Source organism: Topomyia yanbarensis, chromosome 1 (genome assembly GCF_030247195.1).
Source record: "Topomyia yanbarensis strain Yona2022 chromosome 1, ASM3024719v1, whole genome shotgun sequence".
Classification (NCBI taxonomy): Eukaryota; Metazoa; Arthropoda; class Insecta; order Diptera; family Culicidae; genus Topomyia; species Topomyia yanbarensis.
In genome coordinates, this window is record NC_080670.1 from 38,812,654 (window position 1) to 38,838,158 (window position 25,505).

General features: G+C 39.2%; 1 protein-coding gene across 2 annotated transcripts; it reads right to left on the reverse strand.

The window, feature by feature from the left end:
• Positions 1–1,929: 1,929 nt before the first annotated feature.
• On the reverse strand, positions 1,930–25,464 carry LOC131677391 (putative aminopeptidase W07G4.4). Of its 2 annotated transcripts, none has more exons than XM_058957184.1 (4): positions 25,243–25,464; positions 23,764–23,849; positions 2,330–3,698; positions 1,930–2,270 (listed from the first exon to the last, which is right to left on the reverse strand). In XM_058957184.1, exons 2-4 carry the CDS (start codon positions 23,772–23,774, stop codon positions 2,100–2,102), a joined length of 1,551 nt encoding a protein of 516 aa, XP_058813167.1. In that variant the 5' UTR covers positions 23,775–23,849; positions 25,243–25,464; the 3' UTR covers positions 1,930–2,099. The 2 variants fall into 2 exon arrangements, with proteins under 2 accessions (XP_058813167.1, XP_058813168.1); XM_058957185.1 differs by lacking the exon at positions 25,243–25,464 and adding an exon at positions 24,070–24,251.
• Positions 25,465–25,505: the final 41 nt, after the last annotated feature.

The following is a 25,505-nucleotide window of genomic DNA, read 5'->3' on the forward strand; positions in this document are numbered from 1 at the left end:
AATCAATACCTTCAATGACTTCGTTCCTTAATGATGCTTCGAATTATACACAAACACATTTGACGTTTTTATTTTATTATTTTATTAGTGTACGAGCAGAATGTTTGTCTCACTATCGAATCCATTTCGTCGTTTCTTAAGATTGTATTTTGCATTTCTTTTATATGTAGCTGATGGCAATCGAGTATTAGACGTTTTGGAAACGGTGTGAACAGAGCTTGCCGATTAGCCAAGCTTTTTAGAACTATTCCAATGAGATATCTTTTGATTTCCGTTTGGACCGCACATATTATTTCTAATTCGCATTTCTTTCGACCCATTTTTGAAAGCGCATTTAACATGTCAACGAATTATGTATTTTTGGATAAAAAAGACATACGTCCATATTTGTGAAAAAATTCATTTTTGGTTGAATATATCAAGAGATCTATGTGTTTTTAGGTTTCCATATTTTGTCGCGAACAAACTTTACATTGCAAATTGACCTAAGAATGGGTTACAACCACCTTCAAGGGTGTTTGGAATATAATAGAGTATGTTAAAACGGTGCCTACTTAACCCTCCGGAAGTCGCGCATGACACTGAATGAGCAGCCGCAGTTGCCCAAAGACAATTCGCTAGCTTTCCAGAGCTGCGTGCACTCAGTGCACCAGCGCGACTGCCGGAAGATTAACGGAAGATCCCAGACTCATCACCATTTCCACACAGACTAAAATACATAACACTATGAGGAAATTCATCCCCAAAATGTCAATCCGCTTATTTTTCCAGAACACTCCTCCTTTTATACACGGTCCCATACACTCATTTGCTTGTCGGTCATCCCTCGAGCCTGGTAACAATTTTTTCAGATTTGGAAATATCTAAATTACATGACAGTTAAAAGACCAAAAGTGGTTTAATTGAAATGGAAGATACAAAAAGTTTAAAACTAACTAAAAATGAAAAAATGGTGTAAGCTCAAACGATAGACATTCAAAAATATATATTTAATTTGATTTGTTTGGGCACTCTGGAAAATTTATTAAAAGGTCTGGAAAAACCTGGAAAATCAGGGAATTCCATGTTCAGAAATGAGTCGACACCCTGGTTTGTTCTGAATGGTAGTAAGTGTAATTTTATGTCATTGCGCGTGTAAAGTTTTTGTTTCATGTAAAATTGAACGGAACATGGTTCTGTTCCATTATTTCGTAAATTTCGGTTTGTTAAAATGTGCCATGTTTGCAATTACGCCAATATGATAAAATTCATATTTCTTGGTGTTTACGCTATGCCCCTAAGGTTAATTTATAGACAACTGGAAAAAAAACTGGTAATATTCTCTGAGCTCACAAATGTGCGCGATTATCTTACAATATGAAAACTTAAACTACTGTTTCCTAAAACTTAAAATTAAAATAATACCGTTGCAATCTCGTTACCGCAGGAAACGTTTCATTCCCCAACTATCAGCGTCGCATCACATCCTCCTACCATTCACGCAATAAAAACTCGCGACGTGCGCCGAGGAAGTAACGACTGTGCACAGAAATTCGAAACTGCAAACTGGACGATTTGATTTCGTTATTTTCCGCCTACTCTTGACGTGGCGGCTAGTCGTTGACGGCGGCGGAGGGGGGAACCCGTTACGTCGCTGACTGCTCGTGTGAACTGCTCGAAAAAAGCATAATAAAAGATATAGCGGAAATAAAATGAATGCTGATGCTGGTGAAAGTGGCTCTTTCTCTTTGCATTAGTACCTACCCACCGGCCGAGCAACGGCAGCAGCAGCAACAGCAGCAGGAGTGCTGCAGCAGTTTGAAGTTCAATGCACTCTTTCCCGGCGGCGAACGGACTAGTATTGTTGCTACCGTTTCGGCAATGTTCGGATGGAGTTCATTCAACTCGGCGGTTAGTTGGACGGTTCGGATCGCGAGTGAAGTTCCTGGATGGTTTGACGTATTTATTTATTTGCAATAGAGTCTGCTGTTTTATTGTGAGACATTTTTTTCCATTCGACTAAGTACCGTTGTGATGTTCAATTTGAATTGGATTAAAGCTAAGGAAAACATAAAAGTACTTTCTTCGGTTCGCGTTTACTCACGTGATGATGCGTAGAATTACGGAAGCAAATGTGTTCTGGCCAATGCCAGAATAGGAGCACCGGTTGGAGGGTCGGGTAGTTCGCCCGAGCTTCCGGCAATGTCGAGATGGGAGTACTTGATCGGACGATTCGATTTGAGTCCGTGTTTTTCTAAACCAGAAGCAAGCATAATGAACGCAACTGGTCTCTGAAAATATGAAAACAAGCATAATATTTACATGTTTAAAGAACTACGCATTGCAGTACCTGGTGTCCGCGAACAGATTTGCTGGACGGCATCTTTTGGGCTTGCACCACATCCTCCCCGTAACACTCGCCAGCATGGGAATCAAAATCTTCCTTTCTCAGAATAGAAATTTCGAACGGATCGCCTATTTTTTCACCTTGTTCCTGCAGACGCAATCCATGTCCCGCTGCTCTAGCTGGTCCATTGTCCATAACGATGGAGTGATTTCCTACGGCCAAGACAGCATGTCCCGTCAACGTGGCGATCGTAAACATATGAACATCGGGCATGTTTTCTGCGATCACACGTTCTTTCATTTGACACAAAGCATCAGCCATTGCCATACGACCTTCTGCATCGGTATTTATAACACGCACCCGGGCACCGGCTCTCGATGTAATGACCTCATCGGATACGTAGCACTCTTCACCGACCGAATTACGAACCATACACATAACGCCAATCACATGTACTCCCTGGGGTTGCATCTGCTCTACAATCTTCATAAATCCAGCCACGGCAGCCGCCCCACACTTATCTCGGCTCATGCCAGCCATGCAACCACCAGTCTTAATGTCAGCGCCACCAGTGTCATATGTGACACCCTTTCCCACAAGGATAAGAGTCTTCTTTGGAGGGCTATTCGATTTGTACTCCAAGAAGATCAGTCGTCCCTGATGACGCGGGACGGACGCGGCTGCACGATTCACTGCAGCAAACAAAGGGTATTCTTTCAACAGAACAGCTTCGTCGGAGATCACGGTTTTGAAGATGAGATTTGCATCCAGGACACCTTCATCTAGATACTTCTCAACACGTGGAGGTGCCATGCGTTCCGGATCCCCACCACCGATGTCACGAGCCACAAAACGACCAGCCTCGAACGCTTTAGCTTCTTTCATGATAGCTGTAAGTTTACCTGAATCCGGATGGTAAAAGCCGATCTGATCGAAACGCTGCTTTTTCTCAGGAATATCCTCCCGAAGTTGCAAAGGAACGTACAGTTCAGCCAAAGCTCCAAGTACCGAAACCAAATCGGCTTCCACAAAGTCCTTGTTAGTCGGCACAGCTAGCAACGGTTGCTTGGCACCGGCCTTAATTGCCCGAGCTAGTGCACGACCCGCAGCTTCCGCGTACCGCCGGACATCATCGAAATCAGTCAGCTTACCAACTGGAGCATAAACGACACGACAATCGAGCGCATCAGATTTGAAACAACAAACCTCGCTATCAAATACCGCATCGATATCTTTACGAGCAGCGAAACATGCTTTCAGTTCTTCCGGAACCTGCGAACCGTCGATCACGCAGACCGTATCGTAGTGGTTGTCCTTGAGGTAGCCGCGATCTAGTGACGTCACTGGCAACACCACCCTACACGGCAGGAATCTGCGAAAGTCGAGAGAAAAAGAGAGGGGAAAAAATACAGAACAACAGGTTCAGTCCACTCTGGAAAGTAGGTCAAAACAACAGAAATTAAAAATCATTGGCGTTTTGCTTCCTTCCAACCGAAATTCCATTCCGCATCCCAACGTCCGAACCCTCCGCACTTGTTATGCCGCACAAAACCAGCAACCAATATACCAAGCAGCGATGATGGTGGTCGTGGTGTTATTATTCTGTGGGCTATGTGTGGTGATGATAATTTAATTCAACAACCAGCTTGCCCGTGCAGAGGAAAATAAATCTCTTCCCAAGCACAATCCCCTTGCCACACCCGAACCCAAACGGTACTGACCACATTGCCTTACAACAAAAAGAGGCACTTTATGAAATAATAAAATACAAAAACAACCTGCGCGAAAGAAGTTACGTACCTGCTGCAGGGATGGCGGCCCATACATACAAACCCGCGGCTAAGGAGAGCAACGGTACCCTTGGGGAAGACGAAGGGAGAACTTTTTTTCTTACGAACACATGCACATGTTAACACCGTGAGTACATCGGTGAGTAGATCAGGTTGAAAATAGGTCAGGAATACCTCGGGTAACGGTAAATTTGATGATTTTTGTTATTGCTCTTGTTGCTATACGGGTTCGATTTCCCCCGCTAGCTGGCCGGTCTTCGAAGCGAAGTGGCTACCTATACAGTACACGATGAGCCTGCATAATAGAACGAACGTACGAATGGCTACTACAGAGTGCAGTAGAAATATGTAGGTTAAAGTAGGCTCGACATTGTTTCACTTGGCAAGTAAGTATGAAGAGACACGATTCATTAAGAATTTGATGGAATACCTCCAATAATTTCTTGCACAATGGTACCGTAAACTTCATCGGTCACCTTTTCCATCACTTCTATAAATCTGTGGTGTTTTCATAGAGAAAAGACGTTCATCTTAAGGTTGTAAGTTGTGTAAACGTTACCGGTATATTCAAAGGGAAATTAGATAATGCACCTAGATGCATAACAAAGATTGATTGCATTGAATACTGATCACAGCTATTTTTAACCCATTATATCCTAGCGTATGAAATTTCATACGCAGAACTATACATCGTTTAACGCGTATTTACTGCAGAATTTTGGCATCTAACTGCTTTATTATTGCACTAATGGGATCATTACACCTCACATTTCATTGTGAAACAAGACAACTGCCATTTTTCATAATTTTATTTACATTTTTGAACCGTGTATAGTTGAGGCAAATGGCGGCTGAAAAGTAAGCAATACATTTAATTGAATTTTATTGTTGGAATTCGTGCTAATAATCCCATTATGTGACAAAACGTTCCTATAGGTGTAAAAGAAGTGTTGTCTATCAGAAAATCCGAAGAAATGTGTCAAACAACTTAAAATTTGTTGTTTTTATTTAAGCGTACGAAATTTTTGGCACGAGATATTTTCATTCTCAAAACCATTTTAAGCGGTGATTTTGTTTTTCCCATAATCTTTGATACATTTTTGGGTGGAATTGCAGATATCGCTGCATTTGGCACACTTTTTGAAACCCCTGGGTTATAATGGGTTAAATCATCAATATAGTTATACAATACACGACAAAGCAAAGTACGCACCTTGTGGAGAAATCATATTAGGGGAAAGAAGTACATATTTCAATTTACAGCTGCATTTTGCATTACAGCAGTTTGAAGAACAATATAAGACATGTTCGATAGCATGATAAATGATAACAAAAAATTAGCATTTGTGATATTTTTTTTAATTTAAATTAAGCCATATTTCATTCGGTCAAAATAAAGTACGCATCAAGTTAAAATGTACGAAATTTTGGCACCAATGCGCTACATCTCTCACTAACACAAAGGTAAATGACGTATTCCTTTCCTGTCTCAACATGATAAATGTATAGCGTTGCAGTGCTTTGATCATGGCATTTACACAAATTTCTTTCCAAGTCCGAAACTTAATTGCAAAAGATGCACGTGGCTTATTCAACATATTTGTTGCACGAAAGTTTGAAGTAAGTGATGGGAGCTGGACGGAAAATTGTGCGGAAATTGAGCGAGCTTGGAACCATAGTCGACAAAGCCAGTCGTGGGAACGACCAATCTTGAAAGTTTGAGAAGCTAAGAAAAATCCGGCCGTGCAATCAAGAACAATTTAAAACTAAATGTCAGTACAAAGACTGTGTGTCGAAAGCTGCGAGATAATATGCTAAAAGTGGGTTTACACAACGACGACTATTAATAAGAAAGATTAACAGGTATGTTCAATTATAAATTATTAAGAATTATTTTAATATTTAATTTTCGATTAGAATCAAGCGCCTCAAATTTATGCAATGTTAATTCCCAAAAAGGAAAGTTGGATTAAACCAATTTGCGCATTAAGAGCACAAAACCTAACTTAAATTAAGTTTGATTTTTGTGTGTTTCGAATTGATCTCGTCAGTAACTAGCGCCAGCTGGGTGTCTAGCTAGCCTCAAATTTGGCAATGAGCATGCCGACAAGTCCTTAGAGTTTTGGAAACAGATTCTTTGGAGCAACAAAAATAAATTTAACCTCTTCGGACATAAACAACGCCAGAGGGTATGGACAAAGACGAAAGAGAAGCTTCTGGAGAAAAACTTACAAAAAACTGTTAAGCACGGAGGAGGCAGTATTATAGTGTGAGTGTGTTTCGCTTGGGTTGGTGTGAGAAATATGTTCAAGATTGATGACAGCGGAATCGTAAAATCTAATCTACGCCTACAATTTTTGGTTGCAACGAAAATCTGGACCGTGTGGTAGATTGATACTATTTTCAACCTCTCCTTACATTATTCTACTTATACCTTTACACGGCATACTGGCCGTATTGTTGACTGGCCTGGCCAAAGATTCACGGGACCTTTCCATGCCAAAATGAGTATATAAACTCTCTTTTGGAAACATTCAATCTTGTAAAATTTTTCATTCATAGATGCTCCATTGATGAGACGCTGACTATTCTTCTATGGCGGATACCTTGCTGAATCATCAACTTATGAGCACATTTAACGCTTACATGAAGAAAACAGTGACAATTTTCGAATGAATAAAAAACTATAAATAACTAGCCACGTTGCTGCAATTTTTAACGAAATAGGAGGAAAAAACAATTTGTTCCAAAGCGTCATCTGGCGGACAGATAACCTCCAACTAATAACACACAAACACGCCCCATACCAAATACTTACTGTGTGCAAATTTTTACGGAAATCGGTTAAGCCATTTGGGAGTCTATAAATCATATACATACAAACATTGACTTTTATACTAGTGTAAACCCGTCGCGCGTTGCTGCGACTTTCAACGAAATAAGAGTAAAACACAATATGTTCCGAAACACCATCTGGCGGGCTGATAATCCCCAACCAATAGTACACAAACACGCCCCATAACAAATGTCTACCAAGTATAAATTTTTACGGCAATCGGTTAAGCCGTTTAGGAGTCCTTAAATCATATACATACAAACATTGACTTTTATATAGATAGATATATATATAATATATAGATAGATAGATAGAAGATAGATAGACTAGCTAATACCCATCGAGCGTTGCTTTGACTTTCAACGAAATAGGAGGAAAACACAATTTATTCCGAAGCGCCACCTGGCGGGCAGATAATCCCGAATCAATAGCACACAAACACGCTGGGTGCAACGCCCAACTCCTACTTTGCAGAAAGCAAAGAATTCTTCACATTTCCTTTCGATCATGCCCATATGAGCCTGCCTAGTTCTAGTTTTCCGTTCTAAGTTTATAACTGATTCGCTCTAGAATACCTATCCGACTTTCAATTTCATTGCTTTCGTTTCTCTTAGTCTCAAATTTGCCGAAAATAGCCAACAAAATCGATACAGTAAATGTGATTTATGGAAAATGGCTATTTTTGAACAAAATTGTCGTCTATAAGCGGTTTTCACAATTTTTCCTTAGCCCAAGGTTTTTTTTGAAATATTTTTTGATTTTTCTGTGGACCTTAGAGAACAAATTTCATTCATTTTTTTTACAGAAAGTGCCTATATAAATGATAGAACCCTGTTAATCACGATGAAAAAATATTTTTTATTCAATTTCCACGCTAAGCAAATATCAATAGAAAAAAATTTTCATTGAACCAAAGACATTTTTTGGAAAATACTATTCATTACAAAAATTAAAGAAATATTGTAAAAATTCGGTCGGGGCGCTAAGATATAGCATTTTCAGTAAATGATTTCAAAACCATGAAACATTTTTTTTAAATTGACCAATATCCCAAGAAAAACATCTATTGTTCGGCATATTTGTCGCAAAATGAACCATCACTTTCTGATGATTTCAAAAAGGGTTACATCATTTTGTGGCAGAAATGGGTTTCCACTCATAATCGCCAGTGATGTAAATGCCCACCACATTATTTGGGGTAGCTCAGATATCAATTGGAGAGGCACCAAATTGATGGAATACTTAGGTAGCGGAAATCGTCATATATTTATTGTAGGAAACCGCTCAACATTTCCACGATCTGATAGAAAAGAGATGTTAGATGAAACTCTCTGCTCTGACGGTATTACGCATGAGTTGACAAACTGGCTCGTACTCAACAAGCTTAAACCGTCGTTATCTTATCATAAGTGCATCGTCGTTGAACAAGGATTCCTTCACATTCCGTGGAATCCCAGGGAAAGTTTGAAGATTTCTGATAGTTTCATACGGTTAGATTTTCACATTCCTTGCTCGCGGTCAGTTTGCTGGGAAGTTCTGAGAATTAAATCGATTACAGAGAAAATACAGCAATATTTTGCAGTATCTACAACTAATCTTTAGAATGGGAATCTTTGGGAGAAAACCAACGAATCAAGGCCACCTAAAGAGAAACCAGCTTAGGATTTCTCCGTCGAAGAAAGATATGAAGAGGAACGGATGGGATGTCTCAGATATCTCCCAAACGGTACAGAAGAAACAAAAAGTTGATTGTGCAAGTGTGAAACCTGTCCCAAGAATTGAACATCAATTCGGCCTTAGCTGCAGTGCAATCGCCAGAGCTATCAAAATAGGGGTTATCCCCAAGAACGTTCCCCAACAAACATCTGAATACGGAGGGGCCAGGCTATGAATGGAATATTACTGGACTGCTTGTGGAGTAAAGGACTATCAAAAATGTCAAGCAAAGGTTACACAATCTTGTGAAAAATATTGGAAAGCACAATCTCGATCTTCATCGACATTAAGGGTGCCTTCAATTCGACAATACCCCCGTCGATTCGATTCAGCATGCTGCTGAATCAAAAAGGATAGAGTTTTGCACTGTCGAATGGGTTACTGAAATATTGATGTTTCCGGACGGTGAACGCGTCGTTGGGAGGCGAGACTATAACCATGAGAACCGCAACAGGCTGTCTTCAAGAGGAACGCTGTCACCCCTTATGTGGTCAGTGGTAGTGAACGGACTCCTGATTGACTAAAAGGTTTGGATTTTGAAGTGACGGGTTACGCAGACGATATTGTTATCATTGTTAGGAATAAGGATCAATCTATCATCTTGAACCGTACTCAAGCTGCTCTAGACGTGACATAGCAGAATATTAGCAAAAATCGCTGCAACTTCATTTATAAGGAAAAGGATAGCTAAACTGAAACCACCTATCTAAAATAGAACCAAAAGTTTGGAACAATCAAAGATACGAAGAGTGGCTTGTTTAACAATCACAGAGGCAATGAAATGGGCCCCAACGATTGCCTTGAAAGCAATGTTAAACTTAGCACCATGATATTTATTTATTTATTTATTTACTGGTCTTCGAGTTACTCGTACAGACAGTTCCTTAATTAATATTAATTCTATGTTTAAAGGTAGTCTTAGTAATGCTAAAATCATATTTGTCAGATTATTAAAATTACGATAGCATACATTGAGCGGATTGTTTTGAGAAAAAAGAGTACGATACATCGGTAACCGAAAGAAATCAGTTCGTTTGGTGGGTCTAGTCGGTACGTTGAATCGGAGCTGGTTCAGCAACTCCGGGCTATCTATATTGTTTCCCAGAAGATCAAACACGAAGAGTCGTTGCAGCATTATCCTCCGACTTGCAAGAGTCGGCAAACGCAGAAGATTGCATCGATGTTCACAGGGCGGTGGACGAATAGGATCAGTCCAAGGTAGTAACCGCAGAGCATAACGAACAAAGTGACGCTGAATTCGTTCGACGCGGTTGATTTGTACAGCATTATAGGGTGCCCACACAAGTACACCGTACTCGAGAATGCTACGTACAAGTGCGCAGAAGAGCGATTTTAGGCAGTATACATCGTTGAATTGTTGCGTGTTTCTTTTGATGAACCCCAATACGGTATATGCTTTGGCTGTAGACATTGCAATGTGCTGCGCGAAACTCAATTTGCTATCGAGAAGAATGCCTAGATCCTTCACTGTGTTCACACGGTTGATAATGCTTGTTGACATTCTATAATAAATCGTTGTTAAGTGCCTGTTACGACAGAACGAGATTACATTACACTTTTGTACGTTTACTTCCATCCCGTTTAGTGTGCACCAATTTAGCAGCGAATCGATATCGGCTTGGATGGCACAGCAATCGACTGCCGAAGCAATTACACGAAAGAATTTCAGATCATCCGCGAACATGTACTTAGGTGACTGTATAGTAGAGCACAAATCGTTTACGAATAAAATAAACAGTAGTGGGCCTAGATGACTTCCCTGGGGAACACCCGACTCTATCACAAACGAAGATGATCTCATTTCATCGATACGAACGTACGCACATATCGTCGCTGTTGTGCTATCTTATGACAAACGCCATTTTGGGGTGAACTGAGTTAGATATGCCATGTTACTAAGTTTTAAAATCTCCACAAAGTCGCGTTTTCAGAATTTTGAAATTCTGCTGGGTTACTGAAATATAGCGAAACACGATTATGACAAGCGCCAATTTCTCGAGTGATCGAGTTGTGCTGTCTTATGACAAAGAAAAAAGAGACAACATTCTTAGTTTGTTGGCTTGCTATAAGCCGAAAAGCTTATAGCAAGCCAACAGATGTCTCTGATGACATAGGTAATTCCTATGCAGATCAACCATAAGCATTAGCTAGGTTCTTGTCTCGGGAGCAAAACTTTTCCTACCATAGCTTTTTTCTGGGAATGGTTGGCTTATATATTCATGATTATTGAACAAATTTCCTTTTGCGATTTTCACTTGTTTTGGAAAGTATACCGAAATGTAGTGATGGATTATGCAAGAAGAACATTTGTTTCGTCTAGTCACCTGTCAACAATAACATTGTTTGATATACATTGTCTCTAAATTGTCAATGAAATCAATTTTTGTTCATTGTTTTTCCTGAATAAAGGAGGAAAATTGGAAAAACTTTGTGTTCTAATACCATCATTTTGTAACCTGATATTGCTGCTATCGCATGGAAAAGTATAATATTGGACATAGTGATCTATAACGCATAATTTTACGAATCAGTTATAATTCATTTTTATATGAAATCTTCTGTACACATTTGTGACACGTCATACATATTTTATCATCAATACACACTTATGACACGTATGTGAGCGACCCTGGTTTACATTTTAAGCAAAAACTGTAAATATAGTCAACCGATCTTCGCACAAATCGAGAGATTACTTCAAAAGAGATAGAAGCATCGGGCTTCTTAAACCCCTTAGATGAATCTTCGAGCTATCTTCCGCTATTGGAATATTTCCTACTTGTTGTAAAGCGACCTTCATGTTTCCGATCCATAAAAAGGGAAACAACTGGAACACCGATAATTATCGAGGAATTTCGTGTTTAAATGAGGTTACTAAACTATTGGAACTGGTTGTTTTGGACCCTATTGTATTTCACTGTAAGCATGGCATCACAGATGACCGACATGGTTTTAAGCCTTATCGACCGACAACGACCAACCTGCTCTCATTCACAACGTATGTATTCAATGGTTTAACTGACGGACTGCAAACCGGTGATATTTACATGGATCTATCCTCGGCCTTCGACAAAATCAACCATGATATCGCAATATCCAAGCGAGATAAACTCGGTATCCTAGAAGGCAACTCCACACTATCTATCTGTACAAATTCTTGCTGCATTCGGCATCCCGCGAGAAAGCCACCTCGGCCCAGTAATATTACTCCTCTATTTCAATGGCGTCAATATCAAACTACAAAGACACCGCCTCTTCTTCGTCGACGATATGAAGATTTTTCGAAAGATACTGTAATCAATCGATACCGAATTTCTTCAAAGTGAACAGAACAGCTTCAGTACGTGGTATGATCTGAACAGAATGGTTCTAAGCCCGAACAAATGCTCAATTGTCACGTTTGCGCGGAAACGTCGTTCGATCCAGGCTCGAGTCTGTCCGACTCGAGCATTCCAAGACACTCTCACGTCAAGGACCTTGGAGTCATCTTGGATTCCATACTAACCTTAAAACAACATACTTCATATATTGGGGACAAGGCATGAAGACAGCTAGGGCTCATCTTCCGAATAGCAAAAAACTTCAGGGACGTATACTGTCTTAAATCGCTTTAGTACGGGTTGCTCCATCTAACGCTAGAATATTGTGCTGCTGTTTGGAATCCATACTACCAGATCGGGATGGACAGAATCGAGGCTGTCCAACGCCGGTTCATACGCTTTACCCTACGACATTCCCCATGGCGAAACAGATCCCGACTGTCGAGTTATGAAAACCGTTGCCAGTTAAAACACCTCGATACACTCAGCATCTGGAGGGACTGCTCTCGAGCCCTATTAGTCTCGGACTTGTTCTCTACCAGAATGGATTGCTCCACAGCTCTAGAACGCCTGAATCTTCAAGTCCGGATTCGAACACGTACTAAATTTCTTCCGCGACTACCTTTAAGGAGAACCAACTACGGTCGCCATAGTTTTCAATAGAGTTGTCATAGGATTCGGCTTCAACTTGAAATACGATTGTAAATTAAATGTAACTACACTGAGAACCACCATTGGGACCAAAATAAACAATAAACAGATGAGACTTGTGCCAGAAAATGTCTACTTAGAACCGACCTAAGGGGCAAGGAGTTGGTCATTCTATCAGATAGCCGGGCAGTGTTAAGAGCTTTGAGTTCAAGTAACGTTCAGTCGAAACTCGGCTTTGGCTGTCGGCAAATTCTGATAGATCTGGTAAGCAAATGCTGGCTCAGTTTGATGTGGGTGCCAGAGCACATGAGAATCAAAGAAAACGAGTTAGCTGATAGGCTGGTTAAGAGGGGTCTCTCATTTCTTAGACTCTCAACTATGCCTTGGATTTGGACCTAGCAACCTTACGAAAATACATGATGACTGCGAGCAAGGAATCACCCTGTTCTCAATCAAGTCGTTTTATTCAATACTCAAAGAGGAAGGCTTACGAAGAGGAAGCTTTACGTAAACCTGAACTAAAGGTAATCACTGACCTATTGACAGGCCAGCTGCTACTGGTCAAACAAGGAAAGACTCAAGACTCAAATGCATACTATGCGGCTACCTAGCTCACGCCAGAATCAGAATGAGTTAAATGATCTTCGGTAAAGGATTTTCAAATCCTAAAAAAGATCAGAGACTTCGTTACGCTACATATTAAAGATTTTCAGGAACTTTAACTTGACGAGCGGCTAAGCATTGTCTACTCAGTGCGTACAGTGATCGACGAAAAATTAAAACAGAAATAAAGACATGTAAAAAACTATTATTAGCCACATAAACACGTTGCACATAGGAGTATGAGATCGAAAAACCTGGCCAAAATTATTCAATTCTTTGTATGAAACAAAAAATAATATTGAACTAATATATATATATATATATATATATATATATATATATATATATATATATATATATATATATAATATATATATATATATATATATATATATATATATATATATATATATATATATATATATATATATATAATATATATATATATATATATATATATATATATATATATATATATATATATATATATATATATATATATATATATATATATATATATATATATATATATATATATATATATAATATATATATATATATATATATATATATATATATATATATATATATATATATATATATATATATATATATATATATATATATATATATATATATATATATATATATATATATATATATATATATATATATATATATATATATATATATATATATATATATATATATATATATATATATATATATATATATATATATATATATATATATATATATATATATATATATATATATATATATATATATATATATATATATATATATATATATATATATATATATATATATATATATATATATATATATATATATATATATATATATATATATATATATATATATATATATATATATATATATATATATATATATATATATATATATATATATATATATATATATATATATATATATACCGCTACTTGGAGCAAGAATTGAGTACTGGAACAAATCTGTTGATTCTCTGATCAACGAAGGTTTATGATTACGCATTTTATGCAAAATCAACACTTTTGAGTAACACCCAGAAGACTGGGAATCTAATGCATCAGCGACCGATAAACCACTAGCGAGTGTCCTAACCGCTACTACACTGAAAAAAATCCAAACGTTAATTCTATTTGCTTCAAACCGCTTAAAATTCATATGAAGAAGAAATGCTATCACGCGCACACATACCTTCTATGTGTCAACTGTATAAACTATGTATGCACACACATAAGTTATATATGCATATTGTTATAGAATGGGGTTTTATATGCCTAATAGTTATGAAATGTAAATGCAAGATTAATATTTCTTGTAAATACACACATTAGGTTTATGTTCCAGCAAATAGTGTCTATATGCTTCCGTTAATTACAAAAATCTATGTGTAAAATCAATAGGCATAACATTTACTTTTTTTGAGTATAGGAGTGCTACATCCCTACCTGTTCAACGGACAAGATCAACACCAACACCACCAGTTCGAGGAAGGCAGTTTGATGCGCTAATTAACCTACATTTCGTGGTTCGTTCTTCCTGAAAGCGAGTGCGCTGCTTGGCTACTACTACACCTACCAGCCGACGAGAATCTTCTGCGAGCGGCGAGGCAAAGCAAAGCCGAGACCGGGAGGAAAGGAATCCCAAGAGTTTGTTGACTTTTAACGCGCATTTCATACACGGACACTGAAGGTAGTTTCTTTTTACGGCCGCTCGGTTGCTCCCCGGTGGTTCTTATTATTCGTTTGTTGTTTAGTGCAACTGGAAACCTGACCATTGCTCTTAACGGGGCATCTGGCTGCTTGCGGCCGATGCGGGATTCTTGTGCGCGCCTCCACAGCTCATTCTTCGCCTTGCTCTCCACACCCTTCACAAGGCGGGCGGGCAGCGGTATGAATAAGAGACGTGATTTGCAAGAACCGCCAAGTCGAAAGTAGGTCAGACGAACAAGAGAACAGTTATCTTTCGAGAGAGGTTGTTTCTTTCTTATTTTTTTTCACGAACACTGGTTGATGAAAACTTCTTCCTGAACCGTGCGGACTGGAGAACGATAATTGTCTGGTTGTTAGGAAAGGTGAAACCGGCTGGAGGTGATTTGAAAGTGGCCTGATTTTGAGTTGCAGTTTTGGAGGGTCAACAGTGACAGGTTGAAAGTGGTTGTGGCGTCGATAATTAATTCTTGTATTTATAGCATCTGTGCTGTATGTTCGCTACTATCCGCCGTACATCCTTAAGATGGTTTAGGTATCGACTACGAACACAGAGCGTACCACTTCTGAAAAATATTGAAAATTACATTTATACTTTAGGAGAAAAAATACATACAACTAAGGGTGAAAATCTAAAGACCAGTATCCGGAGACATGACTTCCATTCGCGACAACTTTTTCATACGCTCTTCCGTGCCGTCGCATATTCCACGTTCTATTGCCTTTTTTCCGCACACAGAATTCGAATCTTCCTTTTGATGGCATCAAAAATTCGGAAACCGAGCTGACCTCGGACGACCTGTGAACACTTTCGCGGATAGTTGGTCTTTCTTTTCTCGGTCTAACACTTTTCTCACGGCTGGCCGGAACACTTGTACGGCGATAAGAATGCCTCTATGCGATATTTGCGATATCACTAATACGCTACAACATTCGTCAAATTGCATTATTTGTCAAAATAATAAAATCGTTTTTTTATATTCACAGCCTGAAATGGTATGATCTTACATAGCATGCAAAGAAAAACAAAGTTTTGCATGCGCAGATTAGGCGGGAACCTTATTCAAATGATGGTGAAAACAATATCACACATATGGCATGTATGCTTTCTGCATCAAATAAACAATTCATCATAACATTGTTGAAATTTCTATACAAATCTAACCAGCCAAGTTTCATGGAAGTTCAGGTTTTTTTTTTCTGCGGTACCCTACACACCTAATTTCGTTCTACTAAATCCCTGCTTTCTTCGCAAATTTTACCGAGTCTTACACAGCCGAGCACTCAGCTAACAAAGCTTTTACCAAGATCTCAGTAGAAGTGACATTTGTTTTGCTGTAACTCGGAAAATATATCGCTGAAAATCAGTAAATTAAAGCCCATTTAATGAGCTATCAGTTGAAAAAGTTTACTGACTATGCGGCTGTGCGGAAATTACCGAACTGGATTGAGTGTGTACGTGTAGCAAAAAATACCACACGAGATAAAGAACGTTAGCTACGAACGGAAAAGTACTGTCTTCCATTTCACCGCTTCATCTCGCCCGCAAATCGGCCCTTCGCCCCACCCCCTTTAAATCCCGGTCAGGCATTAGAAAGCCACCACAGCTCATCAGCGACCCCTCTCCCTCCATTCCGCTGGCCATCGTTTGCCGGTCATCGCCCGGCGGCGGGCCGGGTGGCGGCTCGTTTGTTTTCGGAGGCGAATGGCCAACATTTGCCTACCTGGCTGCTGCGACGGGGGCCAGACACCAGACTTTGCGCGGGCCAGAACTCAGCGAGGCGAAAAACTCCCGTTAATTCTCATCATAGCAGTCGGACGGGAGCGCGGTGGTTCTGTTCCATTCTGGCTGATTCTAATGGTAGCCAGATTTTGCGTAGAGTCATTTGGCGAGTGCCGTCTGTTAATTTTTTTTTTCGTCTGCTGCCTCATTCTCCGCGGTACGCACTGCCGGCTAGGCCCCTGGCAACAGGACCGAAAAAATAGACCGGCGAATGTTATACGGAGAAATTGTACCGTCCAATTTCATTTCTATAATGAGTAATAAAACCGACCGCGGTGATGATTACATCAGCTGACCACGGTGGGAGAACTCACAATGCCTAGAACATTTCCCCAACGCCCCAAGTCGATGATTCGGCGAAACAAGGGTAAGGAGGGAAGAATCTCCATTATCCGCCTAGCCAGCTTGCCAGTTGAAGGAAGAAAGAGAAATGGCCATCTATTTCGCGCATTGGCAACGTAATCCGATGGTTAATGGCAAACTCTCCGCTTTCGCACCCAATCAGTGGTTCTGTAGCTGATGGGGGGAGGGGTGTTGTCGGCTTTATGACCGCTTGAAAAAAAAAAAAAAAGGAACCGCTCCCCAGAAACGGGACCAGCTTTATTTATAATTGAGCCTTCTGTCCGCGGTTCTGTGGGAATACTTCTAGCGGGACACAGGAAAGTACGTTTTCAGCAACATTCGGAGTGTTCTGCTTCTGGACGATACTGCGATCTTGCGAACATTTGCGACCGATGTTTGGTGATAATGGATTAAGGAACTTTCTTCTTTCGAGAAGGCGTATGCTTGACGATGTTACAGAGCATCTATAACCATGATGCTGCGCACAATCTGTTCCGAGTGCTTCCGTGTGTGCCAGGCTTGTATCCGTTGCGTTACAGATAAAACGAGTTTCTGATGCAACTGGTGCACCATAAGAAAGTTGCTCACGATCTGCAAATGAATACGGAGTTAGTTCGAGAAAGCGATTTAAGAGAAGTATTTGATTACGCCTAAAGTTCTGCTTTCGGAAGAATCAAAAGCGGTGCATGAAGATTTTAACAAAAAATCGACAAAGGACACACCAGGGAAAAAAACTCTAAAGGTGGGCGATACGTGAATGAATGTAGGCTAATGAGCCTATTTTGGCATTATTAGGAAGACGCCGCAATATTCTTGAACAACTTTTAAATTAAGCTAAATTATCTATAACCTTTCTCAGAAAAAAAAAAGTATTAGTGTACTATTTCTCCAGCATCTCTTTACATATTCAGCAGAAATGTCCCTATTTTCAGCATAAATAAAAATAAATGTTCTCTAGTGTACATCTATTCTCATCGTAATGATCCAATTATCGTCTCCTGTGCGTGCCAAATTTTACCTCATCGCATAATCAGCCTAATAATATTAACTACAAGTTACAAGTTTCAAAACTACAAGTACTAATATTTTCCGTTGCATAATAGATCTTTTCTGACTAATATTTTCAGCACTTATATTATTGGCAACGCTGAAATCACAAGTCACTTAGCTGTCAAAGTTCACTCGAGTGTTTACGAACATCCCAAGATTTTTTTGCAAACTAGAAAATTAGCCACAAAATGTCTGCAAAAAAGGAAACAAACGTGAAGATCAGAGGAAACTGAAACTTTGCGTTCTTGCTACCATTCTTGAAGAAAAAATGAGTTGTTTGGACCATTCCGAGCTACGCTAACAAAAGAGATGCGTACCAAGGCATGGACAAACGTAGGAGAATACGCCAAAACTATTGGAGCACTGCCAAACGTAAAAGATCATATGTATATTCGAGACGTTTGGTGGCCAAATGCTCGAAAAATGCATACCAAATAAATAATTTATATACTTGGAAAGGAAAAGCGAGACAATTCCAGGAAAACAGCAGCTGGCGGGAGTTCTGAAGCTAAAACTAATGATGTCGACATAGTATACGACATCCTTGGTGAAGATTTGGCAGTCTTGGAAGGGTTAGCCCTTCCGGAAAGTACATATGGAGGAATTGGCGGAGGAAGCGTTTTATGAGAACGAGAACCTTCCAACTACATCGAAGGCGTCGAAGAAACCATCTACAGATTTCAACAAACCTCTAATTCAAGCACCAGGGATTCCATCGAACAATCGGGTCCAAAGAAAAGAAAACTTTGTAAATTCATTTGAGTAATTTATAGACGAGAAGTTAAACAGCAAATCTAAATTCGCTGGAGATCGAAAAAATGACAAAGGAAAGTCATATTATGAGATTGAGAATATATAGTTTAGAACTCAAGCATGGTCTTCCCAGACCAAAGTTCACAGAAAATCTGGGAAACACTGAGAGAAACTCCAGCCAAGCGACTCAGGTAGAGTACCTTCTGTCAAGTCCTGAAAATGAACATCTTAGTTTTACTGATGATATCTAATATTTAGTAGTATATGTATCCATGAGCGGTGTAATAAAATGAATTGACTTGCTTTACTCTAATTTATGCCGTTCCACAGATTTTACCACGCCTTCTGAAATTCTGAGCACTGTTTTATGAAAGTACTCATTGCTTTCGAGCAGAATGATTTGAATTAGAGTAACTCAAGTAGTTTCGCATGGAATTTATTTAGTGCATACTTGAGTACGTTCAAAGTCCCTTGTACTTCCGGAACGAAAGTGGGAATGAAGGTTGATATTTTTACTAAATATTTTTCAGTATACTATTTATTTCAATAAGTGTTTTAAAGATCAATTATTGCTAAAAGAATAAACTACGTAATACAATGATAAAATACACAGTCATGCATTGATTAAATACATACATAATACAGTGGAAATATTGCTCACATTAATTGTATAATTTGCAACTGTCGTCTACAAGCATCCACTTCTGTATTGTCAGCATTCAGTTCATAATGATTCTCATCTTCATTTTGCATTGGCGGGTCTTGAAAATCAAAGGCAGTTTCTTCATTTTCGCGGACAATTTTGCATAATGCATCAATTGGGATCAAGGATCCCTCCATTATTCCTATCACGCAAGGGAAATTTGCCAATTTGTAGAATTCTTCTATTACACTCGAGATGTTAGACGGCCAACAGACTTTGTGCTGAAAGAGTCTTCTATTAATTGCGGCAACAACGCGATGAATTGTTCTTCCTACAGTTGATTTGTGGATTCCATGACAAATCCCTGTACCGTGGTATTGGTTTCCTTGTCCAAGCCAATGCAACGTGGTGCACAACTGTTGGTACGTTTTCAGTGCTCCTCAAAGATTGGACAACTCGATATCTGGACCAATCGTTCGAAGTGTTTCCTCTGCTTTCCGAAAAGCTTGAACAAAATCAGCTTCATATTGAAAGGCGAAATTTATTCGTGGTGCGTAATACTTCACTCTCTGAAGCCTTTGTACATGAGGCACTAAACTTTCTTCATCGTCTGAGTCGCTTAAAATGTTGGAACGATACATTTCTGCAACTAAGTTAGGTCCCACGACAAAAATGAAGCTTGTAAATATATTTACTGACGGATTCTGACTTGTAAATGAAAGTACACTTCAAAGCTAATATAGCTAATAGTTCGTTCTTGTATTTTGTTTACGCAACAAGTACTTGTAAATACACACAGAAAAAAAATATTGGTAAAAGAGTGTTCCGCTCTTAGCAAAAAAACAACCAACGCCAACTATTAGGTTGAAAGGACAAGCGTAAAGTAACTTGTTACTTCATGCTGTCGGAACCGACGTCTATTCAAACTTCTTATGCACGAAAATAATTTCTCAGTCGCATCGCTTGCTTGAGGCAAATCCTGACTAACAACCCACCCACTACCCAATCCGTGGTACTTATGGGAGCGTCACTGAGTCGAGGCCTTCCGTTAAGTAAGTACCACATCAACACTTCTTTTCTCATATCCCAAGCTACGGTAAAGATTCTCAGGCGAAATTCTCGCTTGGATTGGATCAATTTTTAATCCCAAACAATGCTCCTCAAGTAGTCTGGCTGGAAATGAGAGTCATCAGTCTGCAATCTACGAAGTATACCGTGCTTACGCAACGCAACTGCTGATTCCTTCCTGTGTGCTGAATGCAAAAAGTTTGTATAATTTGTGGTAGTGCGTCAGAAAAAAATATGATGATAATGTGTACCATCGTATTTATGAATAACCTATTACAACAAAAGGCCTAGCATTTAACGAGTGCTTTGAAAGTGAGATAATCATAAATGGATTTCCCAGCTGCAATGAAGTTGATACACATCAGTGCAATGTTTTGTATAGTTGTCTCGGAATAACGAGGTGAGGCGGTTCTACTGCCATAATAGGCACATAACCCTATATTGTACGCAAGAAATACCTACTTGTGAATTCTACTCAGTGGTACTTCTGAAAGTGCTGCTGTGTCGGTGGCCTTCCAATAACAAAGGACCAATTCAACATTCCCCACCTTTTTTTCGGGCATCGGTGATACCAGTCGTAACCAATAATGACGGTTCTCATACAATTAATTTGTTAAGGTCGACAACTAGATGACATGTAACGGAATTCTAGCGTAACGAAGACGGTGTTCCAAAACTTTACAATGTAGAAATTTCATGTATGATAGAATGGATCTTGAACCAATGCTATGGAGTTTTACCTCTGCTTAAGTAGAGATAAATGCCCTTAACCATTGTTGATTAGCTAACTGTACATTTCATCTACAAAATATATTGCACAACACCTAGAACTAGAAGACACCGACACCATCAAGGTAGTCAAACATCTATATTTTCCCAGGAGTTGGTAACTTTTTTTTGTGAAAATAATTAAATTAAATGAGAAACTGAAATATATAAAAGTTGCGCTATTCTGATCTTGCTCTGTTTTCCTTTTATTACTATATCTTAAATTAGATTCATACTAACACTCACTAACGCAATCAATTTCATATTCTCTCATATATACTCACAATCTCTCTCATTCAAATCATACAAGCGCTCGTGACCTTCCCAATACCTAGTCCCAAACGCGAACATGCATGTGCAATCATCCACATATACTTACGCCCGCGATGTTGCCAACAATAAAACACACCGGCAATTAAGTAAATATTTTAGCACCTATAAATTTACAAACGCGGTCTGAAACATTAACCCACCGCCGGGGCGATCATGAATCGATAACGTACGGAAGTAACTACTATCGGTCTTAGCAGCCCAGCCTCATGCCTTCAACAGGACAAAAAAATGACGCTCATATTCACTAGACAACACGACATGACATGAGTGAACTCTCTTCTAGTATCTGAATCGTACAATGCAAATTAAGCATCTATGTCACGATCCGCGCGATACTTGAAGAACACACGCGAATATGCGAATGGTCACACGGTTATAAAATCGAGTTTTTAAACGCAAAGTTACACGCTAGCACACGCGACAAAGACGTTAACATAGAAACGCTCGAGTCCTTCGCGACCATCCACGCACACCTACGCCCGCGATCTCACAAACAGGATAACGCCCCGATTACTAAGTGAACGTTTTGGTACTTATAAGTTGACAAACGCGGTCTCAAAAGTGAACCAACAAACGCCCGTGTTCGCGCGATTATGATTCGGTTGCATCCGGAAATCCCTACTCTCGACTCTAGCAGCCTATACCCGCCTTCAGTTGGGCCAATATCTCATATCCACCAAACAACAGGTTCCATAGTGGCATAACCGAGAACTCTAGTGATATGGAAGAACTCACTCTCTTCTAGCATCTGAACCGTACTCCGAAAATTATTAAATATCAGGTTCACGGTCCGCACGTGATGATCCAAGAACATACACGAATTTGCGAATAGACACACGATTATAAAATCGAATTTATACACGCGTAATTACATACACACTGACACACGCAACATACAATGGACGTTTGCGATTGAGCACGTTAACGTACAAGTACTCGAGCCGTTCGCGATGATACACTCGATCGTCCGCCCATATCTGAACCTTAAGCAGTGTTTTAGTGAGTGGCATTTCCCGTCGTGATTCAGATGGGGAGCCCTTCCGAAACCCTAGCTGTACGGCTCCAGCAGGACAACTCTCGAAAAAAAATATGCACAGCTCCTGCAATTCGAGCTAACGATTCTTACATTACTGTATCAATTTTGTTAGCTATTTTCGGTAAATTTAGAGCTAAGAGAAACGAAGGCAATGAAATTGAAAGACGGATAGGTATTCTAGAATGCATCAGTTATAAACATAGAACGGAAAACTAGGACTAGGACATGCTCATTTGGAAATGATCGAAAAGAAATGTGAAGAAACCTTTGCCTTCTGCTAGTAGGAGTTGGGCGTTACACACAAGTCTAGTAGTCTTTGATAGAACACAACTCATCATATTTCACCGCCGACGCCGATTCTTACACTAATGTGATTCTTACAGGTTTTATTTTGGGTGTAAGAGACTTGTTTCAGTAATTGTACCATAATTTCATCTAACAAAATCATCGATTCAAAAAATCAAGTCGCTTCTGGACATTTTCACTATATAAACGACTGTAACTGGTCTTATCTGATTTTGAGAAACCGCAAATATTTCTAAAGAATAATTCACAAAAAAGATTAAAAATTCAAAATAAAATATTTATTTTTTCCAAAAAACGAAATAAATCACCCAACAATTGGGAATTTTGAGTCCATGGGTACTAGTATATCTCCATGGTCAACTTTGACTGCTAACAGCTAAAAATCTAAAAATTATTTTCAAGTTTCTCAAATGACAGTACATGTGGATTGCTTAGAAGTATTAAAAATGCAAAATTGACGATTTCGAAAGAAAAAAATTGGCTTAGCCCCTTTGGTACGCCAGCCATTCGATAGTCATACACCTACCTGCATGGATAGGCTTAAACTATGTTGTAATCCCCTAAACATCCACTTGGTATATATGGACGGACCCTAACACAAATACGGATTAGGCAAATATTCCACAAATTTCAAATAATAAAAATATAATAAATCAATTGTTCACTAAACAAACTCACTCACCGTTCCACCATCGCGATGACTCAAAAGCCCGGTGTCTTCACAGTTAGCTTCCAATCGAACAGAAACCCGCCAGAACTTCTCTGCAACTAAAAGAGAAAAAAAACCAATCGATTACTTCAGGTGGGAAAAAATTGTTTTCCAAAATTAAATTGCGCTATCAATAGGTTTCAGCCGAACAAACAATATGACGAGACATAATCCTACTCCGACAAGATTAGTTTGTTGTTCGTTAGACGAAAGATAAAGCAGCGTGAACTTGTGCTCCTCAACAGATACCGAGCGATTAAACGAGGAGCGAAGACTTACCTATAATAATGAACGTAAATCGACAAATGATCGATGAGTTATATGATGGAATTTGTTGCTGTTAATTAGCTGCTGAATATAAGAAAATGGAAACAGTCGTTCCATGTTCCATTCTATCTCGATAAAGTGTCGAATGTGCAACGAATTTGTCACCCCCTTTGTGGCTTGTGTATCTCGCACAGCGTTGCTACTCCGTTCCAACGCATTACAAAGTATTACACTGCCTTTGTTTGTATCAGCGACTAATATTAGAAAACCTCGCTGGTGTTCACTAGGCAACAGATATGAGCTGTTTGGCGATTCATTGCACATCTTATCAATATGTACTTGCTTCGCAAAATATTCTCCGTCCGTCGAAAACAACCGTCAAAAGAAGCTCATTTAAATTCTTTTGGCAACAGGCCCTTCACAAGACAAACGGATTTGTCACATTTTTTTACTCAATTTGCAAGGTTCACCTAAAATTTACCCAGACATAGACTTGTTTTAAACGCATGGAAGGCGATTTAAATTCTTATTCGCTACTATGAAAAAATTCCACAATGAAATGAAACAATTCCACCCACCGCCAAATTTTGTAAAAAAAACTATGCCTGATAATAGGTGAGAAACGTTTGCATTCGAAGTTTTTTATGTTTGTTTATTCGAGTTTTAACCTACCCGGTCTTTCACGCGTTAGTTTTATTACTGACAGACCATAGACAACTTGCTTATATATCCAACAATGCAAGCCTTTTTCAAAAAAAATCTAATGTCTCTACCGGGATTGTTCTTAGAATATGAACACATTGTAAAAATGGAATTTTTTTGACACGGTTAACTAATTTGGACATCTCTAACTCCATTCCTTTTACTCGGGCACTCGTCTTATCAATACAAAACATCAAAACAAAACAACCCGGCAATGTCTCACGCACACAGGCGCGTAAATCAGCCATCAAGGTAGCTAGAACGGCAATTGTGCGAGGTTATGTTACAACAGTCCCATCAACTGAATCGACTGAATCATCCGAGGAAAAATAAAACCCTCAACTCTTTTTTTTGCGTACGGCAACATTCCGTAATCTACAAGCAGTTCAAAACTACCTTCCCATCGCCAATAGAAATGCAACAGCAGCATTTTCTTTGGAAGAGAAGCCAGAGGGTAAAAAAAATGCTAAAAACAAAACTCACCTTGCAAGCCAGGTGACGAATTCGGCGAGGTCAGCGCTGTATATTATTTTTTGTTTTCAACTTTGAGGAATAACACGCGAATTCAAAATGCTGACGACAACAGCGTAAAGTCGGCGGCTGACTGGGCAGTTTCTAGCCAATAATGGCAATGAAAATATATCTCGCGCAAAACAAAAGCACACACACAGCACTGCAAACCGCGAATCCAACGACGATGTTTTGATAGCTGTAGTCACGATGTTTTCATTGTCATCATGACGCAC

Excerpts from the sequence above, each read along its gene's own strand:
- LOC131677391 (XM_058957184.1), bottom strand. Across the intron at positions 2,271-2,329 it reads AATCTGTTCGCGGACACCAG|AGACCAGTTGCGTTCATTAT; the intron begins GTACTGCAATGC and ends TCATATTTTCAG.